The 27,533-nt window shown below is 40.0% G+C and overlaps 1 protein-coding gene across 1 annotated transcript in view; it reads left to right on the top strand.

Moving 5' to 3' along the window:
- Positions 1 to 27,533, top strand: part of LOC309556022 (cadherin-10-like) — a 385,953-nt gene that overhangs the window by 230,351 nt on the left and 128,069 nt on the right. Inside the window, exon 5 of the mRNA XM_082258290.1 lies at positions 1,641 to 1,828. Coding sequence (XP_082114416.1) covers positions 1,641 to 1,828 — 188 coding nt within the window. The remainder of the gene's footprint in view (positions 1 to 1,640; positions 1,829 to 27,533) is intronic.

Raw genomic sequence — 27,533 nt, 5'->3', positions numbered from 1 at the left:
CAACAACTTGGAAAGGTGGATCTCTCTCACACGTACCAACACAGACTATCCCCCAATTTAACTGATCCCCAAAGGTTTTTGATTAAATAGCGGAATAGAAAATATGATCCCAAAAAAGTGTATGTATATCACACGTACACAACCACACTAGGCCCCAATTACTATTGTTTGTACCCCTAAAAGGCTAGATGAGGAGTAGGGGGAGTATGGAACAGGCAGCACCCTCAAACCTTCAGTATGAGATTGTGTTCACTGTACCCCACAAAGATTGAGTTCACTGCACCCCACAATGATTGTGTTCACTGCACCCCACAAAGATTGTGTTCACTGCACCTCACAAAGATTGTGTTCACTGTACCCCCCAAAGATTGTGTTCACTGCACCCCACAAAGATTCTGTTCACTGTACCCCACAAAGATTGTGTTCACTGCACCCCAAAAAGATTGTGTTCACTGCACCCCAAAAAGGATGTTGTTCACTGCACCCCAAAAAGGATGTTGTTCACTGCACCCCAAAAAGGATTTTGTTCACTGCACCCCAAAAAGATTGTGTTCACTGCACCCCACAAAGGATTTTGTTCACTGCACCCCACAAAGATTGTGTTCACTGCACACCAAAAAGGATTGTGTTCACTGCACCCCAAAAAGATTTTGTTCACTGCACCCCAAAAAGATTGTGTTCACTGCAGCCCAAAAAGATTGTGTTCACTGCAGCCCAAAAAGATTGTGTTCACTGCAGCCCAAAAAGATTGTGTTCACTGCAGCCCAAAAAGATTGTGTTCACTGCAGCCCAAAAAGATTGTGTTCACTGCAGCTCACACACAGAAAAATGGATGTGGATCACTGACACCTGCCTATCTCCAATCCCACACCACACAGCAATATCGATTGTAGTTTGTAGAACACAGTTTCCCTAAAATTCAGCAGACTCTGTCCCTAACAGGATTGAGAAGAGATCGTAGATCAGGATTGAGTGCAGACCCCACCCCCCACACAGCAATATCGATTGTAGTTTGTAGAAGACACTGACCCTATATAATTCAGCAGACTCTATCCCTAAAATGCCTACAACTCGCCCTGCCTAAACACTCCGACCTGTCCCTCAATTCTATCCGGACACAAATGTTTTTTTCCTGCCTATCTTTCCCTAATCAGCAGCCAGCACGTTGATGTGTGCTCTGTCCCTGAATCTAAGCAGCATAATGACGCCGCTGCGGCTGCCTCGAACTTATAAAGACTTGGTCACATGCTTCAGACGGCCAATCACAGCTACTGAGACATTTGCAGGCATGGCTGGGATGGCTTAAGGCACACCAGTTAAACGATTGTTGATTGGCTGTTGAAAGCCCGCCATGAAAAGAGCGCCAAAGCATGCAAAACCCGGAAATAAAACGACCGAACACGGATTTTTACCCGAACATACAGTAAAGTGTCCGTGTCCGTGTTCGGGTACAAAAAATCCAATTATTCGGTACGAACACGAATAATACAGTCCGTGTTCGCTCAACACTATTTGTAAGTAATATTTAATTGTAACTTCCATTAGTGACATAAATGTCCTAAATGATGTTAGTAGAATTAAAATTATGCTTTACTGATAAAATTTTATATCAATGATGACCTTTATGCTTTTCAATGCAGATACTTATCATCTTAGCATCTCAGAATCTTCTCCAGTTGGATCTACAGTTGGTCATATTAAAGCAGTGGATGCTGATATTGGCAGAAATGCTGAAGTACGTTATAGAATAACAGATGGGGATGAAATGGGAATGTTTGAAATAACAACAGAGAGAGCAACACAAGAAGGTGTCATAACTGTAAGAAAGGTATGTAATGTTCTGAAAACATCATAAAACAAATGAAGCTATAGACTGTGACAATGTTATTCTACTATCCTGCTTATTTGGATGTATCTCAAGATTAAATATGCAGTTAAAGAGTATGCCCACCTAAAAATGATAATTTGAGTTTTATTTTTGAATGACACTAATGATTTAAATCCCTCGATACACAGGTGTCAAACTGGCAGCCATTCCAGCTGATGCAGAACTACAAGTCCCATTAGGTATTGCAAGGCTGACAGTTTCAAGCAGGACTCCCACAGGCATGATGGGATCAGGGGCATGATGGGACTTGTAGTTCCACAACAGCTGGAGGGCCGCCAGTTTGACTTGATAAGTTGTACTGCTGGCACAACTGATCACGTCTTCGGTTAAGTAGAAATGATTCAAGGGGTCAATAAAAAGTTTTGTCCAGGTTTAGAGAAAAACATGTTCATTATTATTTTTTTTTAAAGGGCCTGTTCACACCAAACTGATCTGTTTTGGTGCATTATGCATGACCATTAGCTAAGAGAAGCTCTTTATTGTTGTACACTGCAGCATGTAGTGAATTGTGTTGTGCATTGTGTTATATAGTACAGTGCATAGCAGTACCATTCACAATGAATGGAACCACAACAAACTGCACATAGAGCTGATACAATAGTATGTGTTGTGGCAATCCACACATTGTCACAGTACACAGGTGTGAATGAGTCCTTAAGGTTTAGAAGATGTTCAACTAATGATTTACAGTATCTCACAAAAGTGAGTACACCCCTCACATTTTTGTTAATATTTTACTATATCTTTTCGTGTGACAAGACTAAAGAAATTACACTTTGCTACAATGTAAGTGAGCAGTGAGTGTACAGATTGTATAACAGTGTACATTTGCTGTATCCTCAAAATAACTCAACACACAGCCATTAATGTCTAAACCGCTGGCAACAAAAGTGAGTACACCCATAAATTTAAATGTCCAAATTGAGCCCAAAGAGTCAATATTTTGTATGGCCACCATTATTTTCCAGCACAGCCTTAACCCTCTTGGGCATGGAGTCCACCAGAGCTTCACAGGTTGCCACTGGAGTCCTCTTCCACTCCTCCATGATGACATCATGGAGCTGGTGGATGTTAGAGACCTTGCGCTCCTCCACCCTCCATTTGAAGATGCCCCACAGATGCTCAGTAGGGTTTAGGTCTGGAGACATGCTTGGCCAGTCCATCACCCAGGGCCGATCCTAGGGTAACAGACGCCTGGGTGCAGAAATATTTATGGCGCCCCCCTGCCGTGTGCCTGGGGGCCCCGACAGCTCTGCCGGCTTCCCTGTCCCTGCAGTGGCTGTGGGTACACAGGAGCATCTGTCAGGATGGAGAGTAGTGAAAGGGGCCAGTAAATATGTCATTTACAGGCCCCTTCCTTTATTGATTGAATGGAAGATAGTGTGCAATCGGTACTGATCGCTCCTGTGTCTACTGATAACTAAGTATAGTAAACTGTGTTTACTATGCTTCAGTTTATGAATGAACAGGAGCCTCTGTCTCCTGTTCGTTCTTCTACAGTGCAGCTAAGGCTACAAAAAATGGAATTGAAGAATGTGTCCTCAAATCCTTCCTCTGTCTCAAAGGTGAGATATCAGGGGTCTGTTTAGACCCCTGATATCTCACCAAAGGACCCCCCCCCCTTCCTTAACAGAGTTGTAAAAAAAAAAAAACTATTTTAAAATGTAAAAAATATATTGTTAAAAAAATATTATTTTTAAGAAATTGTACAAAAATAATTTTCAAAAATGATGAAAAAAATTTACAAAATGTAAGGTCTTGTTCAAACTGGTTCTCTGACCATAAAGCGTGAATGAGAGGTTTGCTGGAGCCACCTGTTACTCTATGACGATGCAATGGCTGTATACTGTAAATACAGCCACAGTTCCTAAATTCTCAGGTGTGAAGGTGAGAGGCCCCGAATGCATACTGTCTGTGCTTAGGGCCTTCTACCTGCACCCAAATACCTATCAAATTACGACCTGCAGGTGTGTTCGTACTGCTGCTGCGTCCCCATAGGGTAACATAGCCGGCCTGGACACAGCAATAGCCACTAATTCACACTGTATAGGCCACAACACCTATGTGAATGAGCATGAGGAGAACATGGGATGGAAGAGATGAGACTGGAAGAGGAGGAGGACATGTGATGGAGAAAGAGGACATGGGATGGAGAAGTAGGACATGGGAGGGAGGAGATGGGACTGGAAGAGGAGGAGGACATGTGATGGAGAAAGAGGACATGGGAGGGAGGAGATGGGACTGGAGGTGGATGGAGGATATATAAAGGTGTAAGAATTTTAAAATAAAAGTGGGTGCACTGAAGGATTCTGTGGGAGGGCCACAGGGAGGGCCGTGGGGAAAGTTGGTGGTCAGGCCTGGGGGGACCCAGGCCTATATCTGTGTAAAGGACCCCATCATTTCTGATGGCTGCCCTGACAGGAAGCCTGTTATCCATGGCAGAGAAGTACTCAGCCCCACTTTTTTAAATCTATAGGGGAAAATCTTGAAAGTCAATTCTGGTCAATTTCAAGGCTAATAGGAAAGGAATTGTCAAACAAAGGACATGATTGAGAGCCAGTCACTGCCACAGAGGACATTTAAAAAAATACCATACAAAGAGAAGAGGGTCCTCCTTTTTATGTGACTGTGGTATGTTTCACTTTTAAAAGAGACATCAATAGCAAATTATAGGAAGGCGCCTGGCCCTTTTTGAAGATATGTCTGAACCTGCTGCCCTTTTAATTGTAAAAACAATATGAAATATGGGACGTAGATGAAAAAGGCGCTGGTGATCTTTTATATTTACTGGAATAAAACTTGTTCAGGGTAGCATGTGTATTAAATATGTATTAAAAGTGCTTGTTAGTGAATTATTATAATTAAAGGTAATAGATATATTTTAAAGTGCACAACTCAAATTTAAAAAAATTTTCTGTTGCTTATTGATAAATAAATATATAAATAATTATATATAAATAAATAGATGAATAAATATATTGTACATGCAACAAGTAAATCACTTATATAAATATATAATATTCCGTGCAACAAGCAAATAAAAGTGCTTAATAGTGCGTGCATAAAAAACTCATCAAATATAAGCAACTAAATTCATGCTCTCCAGTGAAAAAATATTAATTGTATAGCAAGTGTCTCTGTAATTCGTGCAAAAAATATGCTCCTTAAAGTGCTTCAGGTGATGGGGTGTGACACACGTGGAGAGCATGAATTTAGTTGCTTATATTTATATTTGATGAGTTTTTTATGCACGCACTATTAAGCACTTTTATTTGCTTGTTGCACGGAATATTATATATTTATATAAGTGATTTACTTGTTGCATGTACAATATATTTATTCATCTATTTATTTATATATAATTATTTATATATTTATTTATCAATAAGCAACAGAAAATTTTTTTAAATTTGAGTTGTGCACTTTAAAATATATCTATTACCTTTAATTATAATAATTCACTAACAAGCACTTTTAATACATATTTAATACACATGCTACCCTGAACAAGTTTTATTCCAGTAAATATAAAAGATCACCAGCGCCTTTTTCATCTACGTCCCATATTTAAAAGAGACATGCTGCCTTGGCACTGAGAATGAGTGACCAAGCTCTGCTGTGCCCTGAAAACTATTAGGGACAAGCGGGAGTAAACAATATAGGAGTATATTTATAGGCATGCACAGGGGGTGTGCCAGGTGTGCCTAGGCACACCCTAACCACTGTGTGTGGTGCCAATTGCCCCTATTGCCTGCCCCCCCCTATCACGCTCCCAGAAAATTGGTCAGTCCCTGATGAAGCAGCAGAATTTCAACTTATCAGATTCTCTGGCCAGCTTGAAGAGGATACTACAATAACTGATGGAGTCAGTGACGGAGGGGATCAGGCTGCAGCAGCCAGCGCTGATCTCACATCCACATGGGGGGAGGAGAGCTCACCTATCCTGGTCCCTAGCTCCGGGGGGATCCTCCGCTCGGTCCCGGGATCTCACTGCGGGATCACACCGGAACTGCCGCACTCTCCTTGGCAATGGAGAAAAGTGCAGCAGTGTGCCAACGGAAATTACCCCGCGTCGCCGCTAGATGGCAGTGAAGAGGCGGCAACAGCTAAGCAGGCAGAGTCTGCATGTGGCAGTCACGGTGTACAGAGGCTCCGTTCTCTCACTGCTGCAGTGAGAGACTCCCGCGACTTGCGGGAGATTTTTAAGGTTATGTGCGCCCCCCTCACGCGGCGCCTGGGCACGGGGCACCCTCCGAACCCGCCTAGGATCGGCCCTGCCATCACCTTTACCCTCAGCTTCTTCAGCAAGGCAGTGATAATCTTGAATGTGTGTTTGGGGTCGTTATCATGTTGGAATACTGCCCTGTGGCTCAGTCACCGAAGCGAGGGGATCATGCTCTGCTTCTCTATGTCACAGTATATGTTGGCATCCATGGTTCCCTCAATGAACTGTAGCACCCCAGTGCCAGCAGCACTCATGCAGCCCCAGACAATGACACTCCCACCACCATGCTTGACTGTAGGCAGGACACACTTGACTTTGCACTCATCACCTTATTGCCACCACACATGCTTGACATCATCCGAACCAAATTATACTGAACAAAATTATAACCACAACACTTTTTTGTTTTTGCCCCCATTTTTCATGAGCTGAATTTGGCCGTACATCCAACCGGCCTCACAACCACAGACCATCTGCATGCTCGTCATCCTCATTGGGGTCTCGACCTGACTGCAGTTCGTCGCGGTAACCGACTTCAGTGGGCAAATGCTCACATGGCCTATGGCACTTTGGAGAGGTGCCCTCTTCATGGATGAATCCTGATTTTCACTGTACAGGGCAGATGCCAGACAGCGTGTATGACGTTGTGCGGGTAAGCAGTTTTCTGATGTCAACGTTGTGGATCAAGTGGCCCTTGGTGGCGGTGGGGTTATGGTATGGGCAGGCATATGTTGTGGACAATGAACACAGGTGCATTTTATTGATGGCATTTTGAATGTCAGAGATACTGTGATGACATCCTAAAGCCCACAGTGGTGCCATTCATTCACCACCATCACCTCATGTTGCAGCATGATAATGCACGGCCCCATGTTACAAAGATCTGTACACAATTCCTGGAAGCTGAAAACATCCCAGTTCTTGCATGGCCAGCATACTCATTGGACATGTTACCCATTGAGCATGTTTGGGATGCTCTGGATCAGCATTAACAACAGCGTGTTCCAGGGCAAATGGTGGTCACACCAGATACTGACTGGCTTTGGACCCCCCCTGGACCCCCCCATCACAGTAAAGCTGCACATTTTAGAGTGGACTTTATTGTGGCCAGCCTAAGGCACACCTGTGCAATAATCATGCTGTCTAATCAGCATCTTGAAATGCCACACCTGTGAGGTGCATCGATTATCTTGGCAAAGGAGAAGTGCTCACTAACACAGATATAGCCAGATTTGTGAACAATATTTGAGAGAAATAGGCCTTTTATATAAATAGAAAAAGTCGTAGATCTTTGTGTTCAGCCTATGAAAAATGGGGACAAAAACAAAAGTGTTGCGTTTATAATTTTGTTCAGTGTAGTTTATCTTGGTGTCTTCAGACCACAGGAAATGGTTTCAGTAAACCATATCCTTAGTCTGCTTGTCTTCAGAAAACTGTTTGTGGCTTTCTTGTGCACCATCTTTAGAAGAGGCTTTCTTCTGGGACAACAGCCATGCAGACCAATTTGATGCAGTGTGCGGCATATGGTCTGAGCACTCACAGTCTTACCTCCCACCCCTTCAACCTTTGCATGTTAACATGTGCGCTCAACTTCTTTGGTCGACCATGGCGAGGCCTGTTCTGAGTGGAACCTGTCCTGTTAAACTGCTGTATGGTCTTGGCCACTGTGCTGCAGCTCAGTTTCAGGGTCTTGGCAATCTTTTTATAGCCTAGGCCAGTGGTCCTCAACTCCGGTCCTCGGGGCCCACTAACAGGCCAGGTTTGCAAGATAACTAAATTACATCACAGGTGATCTCATTTGCTGCTCAGTGATTGCAGTATTCTAGTCTGCATCTCTCCAAGGTAATACTTAAAATCTGGCCTGTTATGGGGTCCCGAGGACCGGAGTTGAGGACCACTGGCCTAGGCCATCTTTATGTAGAGCAAAAATTATTTTCCCCAGATCCTCAGAGAGTTCTTTGCCATGAGGTGCCATGTTGAACTTCCAGTGACCAGTATGAGAGAGTGAGAGCGATAACACCAAATTTAACACACCTGCACCCCATTCACATCTGAGACCTTGTAACACTAAAGAGTCACATGGCACCTGGGAGGGAAAATGGCTAATTTGGCACAATTTGGACATTTTCACTTAAGGGTGTACTCACTTTTGTTGCCAGCCGTTTAGACATTAATGGCTGTGTGTTGAGCTATTTTGAGGGGACAGAAAATGTACACTGTATACAAGCTGTACACTCACTACTTTACATTGTAGCAAAGTGTAATTTCTTCAGTGTTGTCACATGAAAAGATATAATAAAATATTTACAAAAATGTGAGGAGTGTACTCACTTTTGTGAGATACTGTATATGAGATAAGTCACTACATGTGTATTTTGAATTATAGATATTCAGATAAAAAATAGCAGGTTGTTTTCAGCAACAATTCAACTTCACTGAAAATAATAAATATGAAATATAAATATATCGTTTTTTTTTTCATTTACCTGACCTAGGCAAAAGTAAAAATATGTTTTTTTATATATTTCTTTTTTTTTTATTGATTTTTGTATTTTTTCCAAAACATTCAGGAAAAGGATAATGCAAACTTCCCTGTTGAAGTTTTATATATTTTATATGATGAATAATACAATAGGAGAGTACCTAGAACATGCAAAGTAAAAAACAAAAAAAAAAAAATAGGGTAGAGTGCATCAGGCTCCATGTCAATTATGACTTTTGTGTGAACTGGCCCTTTTGTGTATGGATACTGGGGTTGTTATTGACTTGTATGCTTTTTAGGTGGTGGGTTCACCCCTGGTTTGGAGGCTAAGGATGCCTTTTGTAACAGCGTGTGGGTCATTAATGCTTCATTTGTATGGAATTGAAAACCCAACTTCTGCCAAACTCTGTTGTGTTTGTCCACATATATACATACATATTAGGGAGGGATCAAGCGTTTTCACCGCTTGCACAGAGAACAACCTGTCAGGATGAATTTATCTAAGTATTGAATGTGCATTCAAGTGATAGTACTATGTCAAGTATAATGTTTAACAAAGCTTCCCCATCCTCAGCTGCGGATCTGTATTATATTGAGGAATACACAGCTTATCTCTGTGTCTGTGCTGGCATACAAGTGTTGATCTGAGTTAAGATATTGTGACATACAGCTGCTGAGCTTTGATTTCACATTGTGGCATACCTCTGTATCACTTGTGCTGGCATATCACATTTTAAGTATATACAATGTGTCATGCCATGACTGATCTGTACAATAACATGGCAAAGCAATAGTTCTATTTTTACCGAGAATAACTGATAAGTCCACATCCATCTATATACCTATGTTTTGAAATAATGATTCAATAAAGCTGATTTGTTTCAGCTTAGATTGGCATGGAACTGCTAACCTGTGTTCATGGGAAGTGTATTTAAGTATTTATACTTTCTACAGCTAACATTTTGAGAAAGAGATTGTATTGTTAAATATATTCACACAGGGAAAACATGTCCACATACAAATGTTTGGGTTTATTAGGGGTCCATTTGTAAGTTGTATTAGCTGTTTTAACATGCATTTATTATTTTATTGTACAATACTTTTCAGTTTCAATACATTTTTATTACAATAAGGTTTTCGTTAAACTGTTTATCTTCCACACAAAAATAGAAGGAGTAAGAAAATCTGCCAAGGATTGATGCATTGTTGGCTTGTAAAATTCTGCTTGGAATCCACAAAACCTGAACCAAGCTGCACACCTTATGCAAAGTCAATGATGAAGTGAATCTTGATATTCAATTCTTGCTATTTTTAAAGCTAAATGGGAAACTGTTGTCAAACAGGGCATGGAATGTCTTACATGCAATTCTTCCAATATATGGAGTGGTAACCTCGCAGCCAGCTTGACCATATCCCTGGGCAAATTCAAAGCCCTTTGATATCCATTATTCAATTTGTCTGCCTATTTATCCACTTTACCACCAGAGGATTTTGCTGTCTTACGTCCGAGCCACTTTTTGCGATTCGGCACTGTGCGACTTTCACTGACAATTGCGTGGTCGTGCGACGCCGTACCCAAACGAAATGTACGTCCTTTTTTTCCCACAAACAGAGCTTTCTTTTGGTGGTATTTAATCCCTATGCAGTTTTTAATTTTTGCGCTATAAACAAAAAAAGAGCGTAAATTTTGAAAAAATAACAATATTTTTCAAATTTTTTTATATGAAATTTCCCCCCCAAAAAATTTAAAAATCTAAATTTTTTTAAATTTTTGTCCAATTTTGTTTTCTGCTACCTATGTTTGGTAAAAAAAATCACAATAAGCGTATTTTGATTGGTTTGCGCAAAAGTTGTGTTTACTAACTAAGGGAAAGATTTCTGTCATTTTTGGTGTTTTTTTTTTAACGAGTAATGGCGGTGATCTGCGATTTTTTTTGTGGGACTGTGACATTGCGGCGGACAGATCGGACCCTTGACTGACATTTTTTACACTTTTGGGGGTACCGGTGACATTACTACAGTAATCAGTGCTATAAATATGCACTGTTACTGTAAAAATGACACTGGCAGGGAAGGGGTTAATTTTTTTGGAGAGGGAGGGGTTAATGTATGCCTGGTGCTTACTGATGTGTGTGGGGGGAGGTGACTGAGTGACACTGGGACAGATCGCAGGTTCAGCTATGCTGAACCCTGCGATCTGACCCTGCCTGTCACTTAGGAGATCCGCCCGCTTTGTTTACACAAGCAGGCGGATCTCCAGACTCGATCCAAAACCTCCATTCTCCACCGCTGCTCCTCCCCTGGCCTGACTCCCGCTGTGACTGAATACAGCGGGAACGAGCCTCCAGCGGCGCGCGCGCCACCCACAAGGGGTAGGTCTACGTCGCTGGACGGGAACGAGCCACTTTGCCTCAGTACAGTCAACGTGACTGGTCGGCAAGCGGTTATCTGGCTTCTTCATCACCCCCCCTCTGTTTTCATAGAGGGCTAGCAGCCCCTGTTCCCCTACCCCTCCCCCTTTTGTATGTATATCTCCCCAGGCGTCAGGTATAAAAGTTTAATAATGTTTACATATTGACTCATACCCATTATTATATTGTTATTTCTAGCTACTGCAACCTCCTCTTGTTGAGAGTCATTCGACCTGTGTGTTAGTTTTGTTTTCTTACAAGAATCCTACCATACAAGAAAACTTATCATTAGATGATTGATTTACTAAAACTGGAGAGTGCAAAAAAGAAAAACAAAATTCTGAGTTGTTTTTTAGGCTTCTCAACACCTTTTCTGAATTTTGTTTAACTATTTCCATTATAATTGCATGGCTCCATCTTCTCCATCACCCGAAGCCTACTCTATGAACAGTTTCTTTTGCTGTCCTTTACATTTTTCTTCAGAGGTCTCCTACCTGTTGTAACTATCATTTATTGTTAGTTGTTCTTGTCAGCCTTTAATCTGTTTGCCATGGCTTCTACCACATGCCTGCCCCAATAAGAGCAATGCAAAATGTAGTCCAAGAGCAGATGTTGTTTTCTCAAACTTCCTCAAACGTAAATCTCCTCAGCTCTCTCTTAAGCGCTTTTCACAGGTGTTTGTAGCTAACTCTGACAAAAAAAAAAAAAGCTGGAGTCTTGATACCCATAAGGGACTGGATAATATATTGTAAACCTTGGTTAATCTCTATACTCCAAATGTCAAGCAGATCACCTTCTTAAAGAAGAGCCTCAAATGAAAAGAAACCGGTCTTCATGGTCCCCTTATTATAGGAGGAGACTTTAACTCTGTTACCATCCCCACACTTGACACCATGGCAAAACGTAGATAACCAGAAACCTGCCTAAATACTTTCTCCCATATATGGGGAACTTTTATTGTTTAGTGATGCTGCCATGGTGCAGAAAGGAGTTATACCTTTTACTTTTCATCACATCCTTCTTACTTCAGGATTGATGTTAGTTCAGGATAGATGGTCTCTGCTGTATGCTGCCTCCTCATCCATAGAAAATATCACTTGTTCAAATCACACCCCTTTAATGTTAAAGATATCCACCTCCACAGTTTCTACATATTTTATACATACTTACCTAATATCTGACCCAGACCATGAATGATAAATTGACTAGGCATTAAACTCATACTTTACCCTAAATTACTCAGAAGACGTTAATAGTTTTACCCTCTGGAATGCCCATAAGGTAGTCATATGAAGCAAATTGATAGAACTGGGCTCTCAGACCAAGATGCGTAGATCTCAAGAATTTGACAAATTAGCTCAATCTAATTGAGGAGCTGAAGAGATAAACAAATGGTATCCATCTTTCTTGAATTCAACAAAACTGTTACATCTCTAAAATGCTCCTCATGACCTCCTTCTTTTTAACCAGGAAAAACAGGCCAATATACTTAATGTTAACATGTATACTCTCAGCAATAAAACTGGATTGTACTTAGCAAAACACAATAAATGCAGACAACTAGGATTTGACAAAAATGCCATTTGTTTCAAAACCCTGTGGCAGCTCTAAAACCCATGGCCTGTCCCAGATGGTATTTAAGGATTACTATTCTGCATTATACAACCTACGTCTGGATGAGAATACTACAACCAACAGTGAAGCAGATTTATTTGTTCTTCAACAATCTTTACCTAGCCTCAATGCAGAACCGACTCCATCCGTTTGCATCCACCAAAGTCTCTAAAGTTATCCACAGCCTCCCAGCCTCTAAAGCTCCAGGCATAGATGGATTCCCTTTTGAGCATTATCGTAAGGTCACTAAAACTCTAACCCCTCATTTACATAGTTACTATTTATAATGAAGCACTATGCACTGGTAACTTTCCCAAAGAAATGCTCTGAGCAGTGGTTACTACTACTCTGGAGTCAGATAAGGACACCTCATTGTCCTGCAACTATACCCTAATGTCCCTCCTAAACTCTGACCTAAAAATTTAAGTGGAAGCCCTAGCCCTTTGATTGAAGAATATACTTCTCTCTCTGGTCCATTCAGACAAGGTGAGATTCATAAAGAACTAACAGACCACGGACATGGGTAGGAAGAGCCTACACTTACTCAGACATGTGGAAATCCACAAGATGCCTGTGATTTTCCTGGCATTAGACAGCAAAAAGGCATTTGATCGGGTGCACTGGGGAGGTTCTGGAAGGGGTCTTGAAGAAATTTGGCTTCTTTGGCCCAATTCTATCAGCCATTATGGCTCTATACACATGTCCCTCTGTGAAATTTTATTCCTCCGAAGCCCCATTCTCGTATTTTCCTATTACAAATGGGACTAGACAGGGATGCCTGCTGTCACTGCTCATATTTAAACTTACAGTGAAGACCCTTTGCGCTCTCAGTCAGATCCTCCCTTCAAATTATCGGTATACAAATCGGCTCTATCCACAATAAAATAGGGCTCTTTGCAGATGACGTCATCCTAGTCCTTATGAATCCCCTACACACCTTTAACTACATCATATCATATTATTTCTATGTTTGGCGCCATATTGTACTATAAAACAAATAACAGCACATCCTAAATCCTTAGCCTCAATATGTATCCCTTGCTTAAAGAGACTTTTTAGTCTTGTTCTCCTACACATGGACATCCACCGACTTAAAGTATCTTGGCATCTTGTTGCCATCCTCTTCAATGAGATCTCTTCTCTTTTAAATTTCTGGTCAGCTTTTATTCAAGTATATGAAATCTTTATATCAAAAGGAAAAATAAAATGTCTACTGTAACTGCTTAAATTATGTTAGCTGGAGTTCAGCTTCAATTTGTTAGTAAAGTCCATCTAATTCTGCTAGTCTAACACCAACTTCTCCCCAGACTGATAATTCTGCTGTTTAAAAGTGTCTGCTTTACTACTTCATTCAGAATGCAGACATCCTAAGACATGAAGTGTATTATTGTTTGGATCACCAAATAAAATAAAGGAGAAAATCTAAAAAAGAAAACTAATGTAGCTACCACATCCAATGATTGGGAAGGAGATATTTTGCACTTTAGTTTTTGTTTTTTTATGTCACTTTAAATTAAGTGTTTGATGACATCGAGAGAGGATGCAAGTTGTTTGATTATATCTTGTAATAAGAAAGAGTGTACTATCTGAAAGATAATACCAACAAATTTTGTTCAGTTGCCTTTTGCCCATGCTGGACCATACTGTCAGTGGCCGGTACACATGACCAAGGACACATGGTCCAGTAAGCATGGGCAGGGACGCTACATATCCTTCATGGCCCATTGGTTCATTTTTTCAGGAGCTGGGAAGGATGCAGGATGGAGAACTATATTGTAGATGATCATATTCCACGTGTCTTATCCAATGGTGACAATGCAGTAACCTGTACACCCTCTTCCACACTGCCTTCATTCTCTGACTCCCGGGAATTATTAGACCCCTTCCCCCAAACAGCCAGAGAATATGCAACAATCCAGGCTAAACACTGCCATGCTGTGTTGCAACACATATGCCTGGGGAATAGAGGCCACACTGGGCTAAAGCTGCTGGTAGCTCTTTAGACCCAGGCCAGAGTTGAATGACCCCATGCCATCCTCATATAGGTAAGGTCATGTGTGACAAAAATGCTAACCTTCTGGTAACACATTGTCTGGGAAAACAAATCACACATCGCTTGCTACATGTCCTATTCTTCCTGCACCACTAACTCTTCCCCTTACTTCTCCTCCCCTTCATCCTTCACTTAATTTCCTCCTCATCCTCCTCCGCCTCCCCCTCCTTCTACACCTTCTCCTCTTCCACCTTTATTTTTTACACCTTCTACCTAAACAAAAATGATAACCATCCCATTTATAGCTAGTTTTTGGAGAAAGGTGCACATGGAAAAGATTTCTATTTCCTAGCACACTTACCGGCTAGCCGGCATAAGTAAAAAAATAAATAACACTGTCCAATAATTTGTGTTAAAAGCAGAAGTTTCAGTTGCGTAACATTTTGTATTATACAGTATGTGGAAGCTGAACTGCCTCATCAAGGCTTCCTAATATGCTGTAGTAAGGTTCTAACACTAGTCTATGAAAGTCTCCATGTTGAAGAATACAGTATACAGAAATGGATAAACCAATAACAGGAGAGAGCCCATTTCTCATTAAAGGTGCAGGGACACACTTGAAGCCCAGCAGAGCATAAAGGCAGCTAAAAGTTGTCCCTGCACCATTTTCAGCATGCTAAACAAAAACAGCAACTACCCTAGGTTGAAAGTAGCTTTCAATTCAAACTAGACCTGGATCACAGAGGAGTACAAAACACCCACTGCAGATGTTATTGATAAAATCTATACATTTTTGGGTATATGGAGTAAAAGAAGATGTGTGTTGTGCAACTGGGGTGAGGGTGTGTGATGTTTTGGGTGCACAGTGTTTTTATTTTTTATCAAATAGTGAAGTAAGGTGCTATGAATACAGGCAAAAGAAGAGAGAACGTTTTTTTCATGTGCTCCAATAAGCAGTATTACACTAGGGCGGCCATGCGCTCCTTTTCTCTTTTTTTTTTTTGCTTGCATAGATCAATTTCCAACACCCAAGTGGATTACCCAGAGAGCTTCAGCACATTTAGTGATGGAGGATGTGTTTATTTTAGCCAAGATTACCAGCTGGGAGTTTTCTTGGCCAGCGCATGAACTGGTGAAATGTTTATGTTTTTTGCTGTGAATACGGGGCAGCTAGACTATCAGCAATGACTGCATGATGCACTAAAGCATCTAGAAAAAAAGGGGTAATACCCTAATGAATAGGAAAAAAGCAAAAGCGTTGTCAATTTAATAGCTAGCTATCTTTTCGCTTTTGGGATCAATAGCATTGCCCAAAGGACTTTCTGAAACACACAAATTAAATAAAATAATTACATAATTTTATTCAAAAGGCATAACTTGAAAGAGGTTTAGACATAGTTAAAAAAATAAAGTACAACATAATCCAACAGTCAAAGAGTATAAAGTACTTATACATGGTATCAGAGCTCTTGACACATTTCAAGACACAATGCCTGCTTCTTCAGGAAAATTTAAATGTTCTTATCTATAAGCAGAAACCAGATTGTTAGAAGATATGGGAAGGAAAGGCCCATTGGAAGGTAAAATTAAAAACAAAGATCTACTTACATATCAAGTGGAGTATTTGAAATCATCCCATATTGGGTACACATCTCATCAATAAAAGTGGTAACATCCACCCAACAAGCATTTAGGGGAGGGAAAACCATTGCCAACTGACCAATGCTGTCTATTCCAGGAGTAGTGAAGGTTATTATATGGCTAGTCACTAAAGGGTCCCAGATGCCCTATGGGAAAAGGCAAATTGAAAAACAATTAAAAAATATGAATAAAAAAGATATTGACTACATTAACCAAATTACTGTTAATAAAATATCCCCAAAGAGTGCACAAACAAGAAGAAATAATCTAAAGGGGAGTGAGAGTAATTGAGGCTACATTCACATTTGTGATTGTGGCCAACAGCATTTACATGGGAGAACCCCAGCAGGGGTTTAAAGCAATTAGCTACAGGAGGCAGCCCCTTGAAAAAAAAATGTGAGGCTGTAATCACTATGCAGGCAGCCTGCATCCAGGGACAATCACTCACAGGTGCATAGAAATGACATGTGAGTGGCCATGGTTGGCTTCGGGACATGACAGCCTCCCATTGCTTTCAATGAGGCTACCTCCTGCAGCTTATCACTGGGAAGCCCTGCTGGGGTCGTTCCTCCTATGTAAACGGCGTTGGCCACATTTTCGATTGTGAGTGTGGCCCTTAAAGAGTTATCTGTTGATCATTTTAGGTGTCCTTTTTTTTATTTATTTCACAGGTACACACAGTTTTGAGGCTTAACCTGTTCAGTACCTACTTACTAGACCCAAGCTCATCTTTCATTTTGCACAAGAAAATCAGCAATGCAACTTTCATATGTTTATTTTACAAAACTTCTACTTTAAAATAACATATACTATTGTGTGGGTTTGAAGTAGTTTGCTAGTCATAAATACAGATTTTAACATATGCACAAAATAATTAAATAAAATTCTCCGGGGGGTGGAACTGGTTAATAATAACAGTAGGAAAGTATTCCTAAATTCACTCCAGTGATATTTCTCAAGTTTGACACTTCTGTCACTTTTTAAATTGTTATTGAACAATCTTATTTTTGTATTAATCAAGCTGCATTGTTTTATTCAATACTGAATTCAGCTACTTGTTCTAGTGATGTATGCATATACAGTATAGGCATAGACTCATCACTTTAGAGTCAAACTTACAATAAGAAGTACTAATACAGAAAATAATAGAAACTGAGATATACTAGAAGTTTACTTTACATTAACTCCTTTACGACCGCCCGCTGCAGATGTACTGTGGCAGGCAGCCGCTCCTGGGCAAATCGCCGTACATGTACAGCGCTCGCTCTCGGGAGTCTACGGGCGAGTGTGTGCTGCCAGCGCACCCCTCCTGCCCCCGCTTGTCAGCGGGGAAGCTGATGCGTGTGTCAGCTGCTCTGACTGCCGCCTGACACCTGCAATCATTCCCCGCTGAGAGAGAAGAACGGTTAGCTGTTGTCCTTCTCCCTGGCATGATCACAGAGCTCATGTGATCCTGCTATATAGGATCACATGTCTCTATGGTCATCTCAGAAGCCCAACCCCCATACAGTTAGAATCACGCCCCTAGGGTCCCATTTAACCCCTTGATCACCTAAACTGTTAACCCCTTCCCTGCTAGTGTCATTATTACAGTAACAGTGCATATTTTTAGCACTAATTACTGTAGTAATGTCACTGGTCCCCCTAAAAGTGTCAAAAATGTCAGTTAGGGGTCCGATTTGTCCGCCACAATGTCGAAGTTACATAAATCTTTCTCGTAGTTAGTAGACGCAATTACTTTTGTGCAAACCAATCAAAATACGCTTATTGTGATTTTTTGTTTTACCAAACAAATTGGCTTAAAATGTTTAAAAATTTTGATTTTACATTTTTTTTTTTTGCATATGTCAAAGAGCAGAATGTGAAAAATATTGTTTTTCTTTTTCAAAATTGTCGCTCTTATTTTGTTTATAGCGCAAAAATAAAAATTGCATAGGTGATCAAATACCACCAAAAAAAAGCTCTATGTGTAGGAAAAAAAGGACCTAAAGTAACACAGTGCCGAATCACAAAATAGGGCCTGGTCAGGAAGGGGGTAAAATCTTCTGGGGCTGAAATGGTTAAGCTGTGTCTTTTATTTCTGCATTGAGTTCAGATTTAAATTGAAGCAACATGCTCAGTTTCCAGCATCTTTACATTTGAATGAAGACGTTGGCTTTTCTCATGAAGGAAGTTACTTGTATTTCCATTGTCTTAGCTAATAGTAACTATGTCTAATTACATTATTTTTCTTGATTCCAGTACTACCTCTCATTGCATAAAGTAATTTAACAGTAATTTGATTTGATGTTGCCAGCAAAGCTTTTTATTATTATTATATCCTCACCCCTTAAGTAGGGGTGTTAGCTGGGAGAGAGGGCAGGAAGACTCTAGGGCAGGGATCCTCAAACTACGGCCCTCCAGCTGTTGCGGAACTACACGTCCCATGAGGCATTGTAAAACTCTGACATTCACAGACATGACTAGGCATGATGGGAATTGTAGTTCCTGAACAGCTGGAGGGCCATAGTTTGAAGACCCCTGCTCTAGGGGGTTGATTTAATAAAGGCAAATAGACTGTGCACTTTGCAAAGGGCAGTTGTGATTTGCAAGTGGAGCTGCTCCAGAGCTTAGTAAATTACCAGAAGCTCTGCTGACTTCCATCATCCAATCATGTGAAAGATTTTCTTAATCTTATTTTCCATGCTTGTGGTTGGGTGCTCTTTGCAGATTAAAGATTTACCTTGTTTACTAAGCTCTGGAGCAATTGCACTTTGCAAAATGCACAGTCTATTTGCCTTTAGTAAATTAACCCCTACTGAGCTATTGAAGGTTCTTTGTAGTCCCTTTAGGGTTGTGCTAATTGTTGGTGCTGTTTTTTTGGATATGGCACCTAACAGAGCCTTCTTGAGAGATAGAGACCATCAGCATGCAAATATACTCCTCCATATTTTTTTGTTCAGTCTGAGTATACATATAGAATAGGTATATAAAGTATAAACAACAGCAACAATATTAATGAGTCAGGAGACAAAGAGTGATTATCAGATGTATAGAGGAGGATTGCAACCCTTAGGGGTTGCTTTATAAATATTTTGCATAGTCATTGTCATTAACCAAATATGATCATGACTACAATTTGTCAGTGATGTTACCCAAGAGTCCCAGTCAGTTTTTGTAAACAAATGAGCCTAGGATCTGTCATTTGCAAAGTACCCTACTGATTTTAAAGGCAATTTGACCTGTTGGGGTGGGGGGCATGGGTTGAATGCTTGCCACTCTCCCTTCTTCTGGTCACACATGATGCATGTCTGGATAAAGGTCTAGTATGAATTTTAAGAAGGACTCCATGTCTTTTTTTTAAAGGTAGTGCACATAGTGGTGTACATAAAAAGGAAAAAAAAATGCAAAAGGATTCCCCTATAATTCAAAACAGATCTTTATCCAGGCATGTAGCTTGGATGCCAAGGAAATGGCTCCTCCTGAATTATATAATTAACCACTTGCCGACCGCAGCCTGCTGCACTTACTGCGGCAGGCTGGCTTGGCTGCGCGAACTGCCGTACCTGTATGGTGGTTCGCGGGAGCGCTCCTGGGGGCGTACACGCACCACTGGAGGCATGCGTCTGCCCCCATTAGGCAGCGGGGAAGCTGATCCATGGGGCGGCGGCCGCGATTGCTGCCGGGCACCTGCGATCGCTCTCCGTGGGGAGAGAATGATGGTCTGTTGTTTTAAACACAGCAGACCGTTGTTCTCTCTGGAATGAACACAGAGAGACTGTGATCCTCCTATTTAGGATCACAGATCTCTGTGTTGATTTCACAAGTCCCTCCCCCATACAGTTAGAAAACATTCCCGTAGGCTCACTCTTAACCCTTTGATCGCCCCTGGGTTAATCCCTTCCTTGCCAGTTTCATTATAACAGTAACAGTGCATATTTTTAGCACTGATTACTGTAGTAATGTCACTGGTCCCCCAAAAGTGTCAAAAATGTCAGTTAGAGGTCTGATCTGTCAGCCACAATGTCACAGTACCGTTAAAAATTGCAGATAGGCCTAAAAGGATGAAGAAATTAGATTTTTATTTTTTGGGGGGAATGTTATATAAAGCAGAAAGTGAAAAATATTGTTTTTTTTTTCAGCTCTTTCTCTTTGTAGCTCTTTTTTTTGTATAGCGCAATAACTAAAAATTGCACAGGTGATCAAATATCACCAAAAGAAAGTTCTATTTGTGGGAAAAAAGACATCAATTTTATTACGGTAAAAAATGGCCTGATCATTTAGGGGACAAAACATTCAGGTCCAGAGGTGGTTAAATATGTCTTCAACATTGGGCTAGTTCCTTGCAAGGGGGGCAGCATGCCCCCCCCCCCCCCCCGCTGCAGGGCATCTTGTCCTCATGTTGAGGGGACAAGGGCCTCATTCCCACATCCTGTCCCCAAAAAGCAATGCGGGGGGGGCTTATCTGAATCTGTAATCCCCTTTAAAAAAGCAGACATCTGCTCCCCCAATATAACAATACAGGGTATGTAGTATCCATTTTTTACTCTGTTACTGTCAAAAATGTTAGGAGAAAATGGAAACATCCACACTGTGACACAATTATTTATTTAAGCAAAAAAGTATACAATGTTTGGCACATACATACCTATACATAATCGTGTGATAGCAGTTCTTATTATGTATATCAGAAAGAATTTTAAATATCAAACAATGAAAATATCAGATAATTCAAATTATACAACTGTAAATATGTCCATTAAGGAAATATATTACCTCCATAAAGTTATCGTAGTGCCTCTCAGGATTTCATCTTATTAGGGCCTATGAAATGAGTAGCCAGAAGGGGGGGAGGGGGGTGTTTTGTTATATGGAATCATATTATTGTACAAGGAAATTCTGGGTTATTGGATATGGGTGTTAATGGTCTGAGTACATTTGCCAGATCATAAATGAAAGCATATTTATGAAACGCTTCAAGTGTAGTACCAATGAAAGGATGTTTTTTTAACTGTTTAGGATAATAAATTTGTTGGATCCAGAGTAAAAACGTAATCTACAAAGTGAAGTATAAGCTTTCTAGGACGGCCCAGCCTGTATTCTCATTGTGACAATGCCATTCTATCACCCTGGCTAAATGGGTAGCAAAATAATACAGTCCAAAGTCTGGAAGACCCATTCGACCCATGTCTTTAGATCTTATAATGAGGTGAAAATGGATTTGAGGCTTCTCCCCTTTGATAGAAAGAGTGTGAATACAATATAGTAATCTTGATAAGATCATCATTTTGCAGCTCTTCCAAACCAAGAGAAGTCAATGACAAATATGTTATCCAGCAATGTAGATCCTTGCCCATCATGAATGATCTGCCACCCAACAGTGCTGACAGGCCATCATGGTGACCTGCCATCCAATGATGTTTTTATTATATATATATTTTTTTAAATATATGTATCTATTCCTTTTATGCGTGTATGTGTATGCTCTTTACATGTACGCTATTTACTATTACTATGATTATGATTGTATGCATCTCCTTATACCCCTTGAGTCACGTGTGCATTAATGCGTGAGCATATATGTGTGTGTGTGTGTGTGTGTGTATATATATATATGTAAGCATTTCCATATGTTTTCACCTGTTTGCACTTTTTACTATGATTGTTTTTAAATAAAAGGACTATGGATGTTCACTTTTAGACAGGATGTAACAAACCACTACTAATATGTATGCTATAGTCTCTAGTCTCGCTTTTTTATATACATGTACTGTATATTCTACTTAGATATATGTCTTTCACGTGTGCATCTAGATCTTGTTTATATATAGTATATCTTTTACACATTTGACCTTGGAAATTATTACCATGGAAGAAACTAGGCCACCCTGTATAGTTAGGGTTGACCCAAATAGAGTTGTTTTTATCATAGGTGATCCATTACCATGTATAACAGGATATGGAATGGACATGTTCTTTAGGCTCTGAAGAAGAGGGTAACCTCAAAACAAGTTAACAGATGTGTCTATGAGCATTGTGAAATTACATTTATGGACTTAAGCAGATGGTGTAATTTCTAAGCTATGATGCAAACATTGGTTTGTGAGTACATTCACCTCCGTTTTATACCATTTAATAAAACATGTTTTGAGGATAATGCACTAGGCCCACACACCTTCTTTCTCTCCTATAATTACATCCAATGATGTTACCCTGAGTCAGCTCTGACACAAAATGACAGATCATGACCATACTTTGATAATTGCGTCACCCAGGATCCCTTAACTGGTTTGTATCATCTTTGTATTGACTTCAATTCTTGTGCTGTCTGATCTGTTTTAACTTGGGCTTATGTTTTGGTCTTTCTGTCCTGAAATTATTGTTTTTACCTACTTATTCTATATGTCAGTTTGCTGCATATTGGCATTCTGTCTTTCTGTCCACTGCATACTGCTACTTTGTTGGATCCTGTTTATCTCCTGTGTAAATGCACTCTGTATGATTCTGTTTTCTGTCTATCTGTTGTACACTGGAACAATAAGGTTTTCTGAAAGATGTATTGATGCAACTTTTCAACCAGACTATCAGTGATTGTTCTTGCCCCTACACTTTGGTGCGAAACCTGCAAGGTCATCTGGAAATTCAGGTTAATAGTTAATAGTGTGTGTCTGCACTTACTTTAAACCAGCTACAGCTCCTACCCTGTTTTTGACCCTAAACCTCTGCTTCATTACCTGCCTGTATGCACAGATCCTGTGCTTGCCCTCTATTGTATGTGTATCTCTGTTGATCATAAGCCTTTTTTTTTTTAGAAATATTTTTATTAAAAAGTAACAAAACAGATATAACAATAACAGCTTAAAAAATTTTCATTTTTCGTAATCAAACAACAACATAGCATTGGGTCCAAAATGAGATCAACCAATTAAGGGATCAAACAAGTAAAACAGTTGCTAGAAGAGAGTTGGCAGTTCAGTAGACATTTGGGTATTTGGATTGGAACAAGACTCTATAACAGAGGATCCTGACTATGGAAGGGCTAGGGAGTGGAAGCCTTGAGTAGTATACAGGAGGTACTAGCTGGGATGCGAAGAAAGCTGTTGTAACATTTGGTTTGAGCTAGTGGTTGGGAGGGGGGGTAGAGCTTGTGGAATGTCCAGGGGGCTTTTGAGATCTGGGTTTGTTAATATAGTATTCTTAGTTTGCCAAGGGTGCTGGTGGCCGTGGCGGTGAAGTACCATGTGGAGTATTGGAGATCATAAGCCTTTATCCCTGCTCTGCCCTAGATAGCCATCATTATCTTATCCTTTAGTTTCTTCACTACATGACACCCCCATGCCCCAAAAAAAAAAAAAACTGAAATAACTCAAGGTTCCCTGCTTTTTAAATAAACAGGAGCCTAGAATGGTAGGTTTATAATAATCTCTTCCTTACAAACTTGTTGATGTGGTTTCTTTTAATGTCACATACCATTGCCACAATTGGGGATAAAGTGCAACAGTGTGTAGGAGGTGACTTTTAGGTGATAATGCATACATTTTTTCTTTATATTAGTAATACTAACATTTCAGACATTACAGGATAAAGTTTACAGATGGTTAATACATTCCTGCATTGGAACTATTTGAATAATAAGCTTGATTAAATTCTATATAATTCATTTGAGAAATGTTCCAAAAAAATACAAAAGTGAATTTCATGGAAATTAGCACTATCTTTGCAACAGCGAGCACATGAAACAAAATACAATGTAACAAAAGCAAACTGTCATTCTAATGAGTAGGCAACAATAAATTATCACAAGGAATTTTCTGTGCCTAATTTAGCACCTCAGAGAAAAATCAACAACAGCAAGAGAACATCCAGTCCCAAAGGCTCTGCTTTTAAACATAGATTTGAAATTGTATGAGCAATGAATTCCCAAACCAGAAAAAATACAGACAGAAAATTCATTAAAAAAAGGTGAAGATGAATCGCAAGAGACAAACCATACATAAAGAACTATACATCATGAAGTAAAAGTGTGTAACAGAATCCGTTGCGGCTGGCCTTAACTCCAATGTTTAAGATAAAGGCTAGGACTTTAAAAAAACAAGTGTGTATTTAAAAGCTCTTTACAGGGCACCGTCAGAATCGCAATGGTGTTGTAAAGCTGTGAGGTTTCTAGAAAATACAAGAAAGATAAATGGAGTCTGTACAAAGATTTTTGTTTCTATAGTATCCATAAATCGAATGTAGCTTTGACCGCATTCACACTGAAGCGGCAAGACTTCTGCACGACTTCGGGGGCGACCTGTGAAGTCCCGTGCACCGCGACTTCGGCACGACTTGCACGGACTTCACATAATGGATGTCAATGCAAATCGCCTCCAGGTCACCCCGAAGTAGTACAGGACCCTTTTTCTAAGCCGGAGCAACTTGTGTCGCTCCTATTAGAACGGGTCCTGTACCAGTCAATGGACCGCGAGGGACCACGACTTGTCAGGCTGACAAGTCGCCTGACAAGTCGCGGCAGTGTGAATGGAGCCTTATGTATTTACTTATATGCAGTGGCTCAACTTTTTTCATTGCCTAGTTTAGCTTATAAGGCTGTGTTGAAAAACATGCTGTTGCATGTCTAAAAAGGGTCTAAAAATCATGTGGCTCATTTTTTATTCCTGTGTTGTGCTTAAGCACAAGTTGGCGGTGTTAGTTTGCTCATGTCAAACAATTTGCTATTTTGAGTGGTTTAAGGCTTAAGTGGAGTAATAACAACAGGAGTTTTTGTTATGCGTATTGGAAACTGTGTCTTATTTTTCATCTTGTAACTTGCAACTTGTATCAATCCCTTCATGACCAGGGGTCATTAAGGTCTAGAGGCCTAGATCAAATTTAGCAAGATAATAAAGTGTCTCTTTTACATTTACAATAACTCTATGACTCTCTCTCTCTCTCTGTTCAATCAAACCCCATGTAATCAGAATTGTTTGTTATTATGGTGGTTATATGAATTGGAACCACACTGTTTGGTTCCTGATTGTGAGTGTGGACCAACAGTCATTAGTGACAGTATGGTTTCAAAACTAAGATTGCTCAAAGGTGCAGCTAGTTGTAAAAAAGAACTTAGATTATTTATAAGCAAAAATAAATAAAATACAGTCCGCGCTTATGGAAAAAAAAATATATAAGGCATCTAGCAAGGAACCAATTTATGTAAAATCCAAACAACCACAAAATATATTGAGCGCTGTATATATTTTGTGGTTAGATTATCGATAGGCTGCAGGCTTCAAGGGGTTAAGTTATACGTTTTCCATTCTAAAATGCCTCCCTTTTTTGTCACACTTTCTTCCATCTCTTTTTCCTACCCATTTGATAAACATATTATTTCTTCACCTTTTTATTATGCACATAAACTAAAAAAAGGAGGGTGCAATAGGGTTTTACTTTCTATACATGCAAGGAAATATAATCTTAGAAATAAATGTAGATTGCTGGCTTTCTTCTGAAAACACTTGATGCCTTGTACTCTGTTTTTGAGGAATTGATCCAGAACAAGTATGAAAAGATGAACTCAGAAGGCAAGTTTTAATCCATTGGATAAGCTAAATCATTTGCATTTTCAGATGGAGATGAGCAATGGAAGACTACTGATCTCTTTCAGAGCAGGTTAACATTAAAGTATTAGGCTCATTTCTGAGTTTCTTGTTTCAAGCTTGCTGGTTCTATTGGCTTATTGTAAATGGAGTTATAATGGCAGGTGTTGACGCAGCAGGGGTTGAATCATTTCTGCTTATAGCAGGTAACTTGAAGCATTCAGTTTTGATTTTTGTTTTATATCTTATTTTGGTATTATTTCATACTCTTTATACAGGAGATAAAGATTATGAGTAACATTATATTTTTTGGCTTAAAAATGTGCGTTTGGTGTGAACATGTAGCCTTGAATTAAAGATGTAAGAAACAAAATGCTACACCGAAAGAAACTAAAAACTTGACTTATGAAGAAGAAAATGTGACATTCACTGTAGGTGTATTTGTAAATATAATGGTGCCAAACTTCTATATAAGCAAAATCAATATTACTGGCTCTTTAACTACTTTAAGACCAGAAGGATTTACCCCCATAATGACCAGGCCCTATTTTGCGATTTGGCACTGCGTTACTTTACCGGAAGATTGCGCGGTTGTGCGATGCTGTACCCAAATAAAATTCATGTCCATTTTTCCCACAAATAGAGCTTTCTTTTAGTGGTATTTGATCACCTGTGCAATTTTTATTTTTTGCGCTATAAACAAAAAAAGAGCGACAATTTTGAAAAAAAAACAATATTTTTCACATTCTGCTATATGACATTCTGAAAAAAAAATAAAAAATCAAAATTTTTTAACATTTTAGGCCAATTTGTTTTCTGCTACATATTTTTGGGAAACAAAAACGCAATAAGTGTATTTTAAATGATTTGTGCAAAAGTTATCGCGTCTACTAACTACAGGAAAGATTGATGTAATTTTTATAGTTTTTTTTTTTTACTACTAATGGCGGTGATCTTCGATTGCCGGACTATGGCATTGCAGCAGACAGATCAGACCCCTAACTGACATTTTTGACACTTTTGGGGGTACCAGTGAAATTACTACAGTAATCAGTCCTAAAAATATGCACTGTTACTGTAATAATGACACTGGCAGGGAAGGGGTTAACCCTATGGGTGATCAATGGGTTAAATGTAAGCCTACGGGAGTGATTCTAACTGTGGGGGGCGTGGCTTTTGAAATGACCATAGAGACATGTGATCCTATATAGAAGGATCACATGAGCTCTGTGATCATTTCAGGGAGAAGAACGGTCGGCTGTATTTACAACAGCCGACCGCCCTTCTCTCTCAGCGGGGAGCGATCGCAGATGTCCGGCGGCAATCGGAGCCACCTGACCCGTGCATCGGCTTCCCCGCGGCCGAGTGGGGGTGGGAGCGTGTCACCGGGGGCGCGCACTTGCCCCCTAGCTTCCCGCGTGCAACTGACGTAGGTCTACGTCGGTTTGCGCAGGAGAGCCACCCTGCCGCAGTAAAAAGGCGGTGGGTGGTCGGGAAGTGGTTAAAACAACCTTCATCATCACCAAAAATAAATGTCCAAAATGTGTGATACTAAAAAGTGAATAAACAATCTTTTAATGTTCTTTGGTGTATATGTAAATATAGAAACCACTGATTCCATCAATATTAAAATAAAAAGTTGCTAGTGTTTCCAAGCATGCATGTAAAATAAATAGTGTCCACCACTGCGTGATCCAGCACTCTTCATGCAATAGTGACTATCCC

This window comes from Pelophylax lessonae, assembly GCF_965119305.1.
Source record: "Pelophylax lessonae genome assembly, chromosome: 5".
Classification (NCBI taxonomy): Eukaryota; Metazoa; Chordata; class Amphibia; order Anura; family Ranidae; genus Pelophylax; species Pelophylax lessonae.
This window is presented reverse-complemented; position numbering and strand designations above follow the sequence as displayed.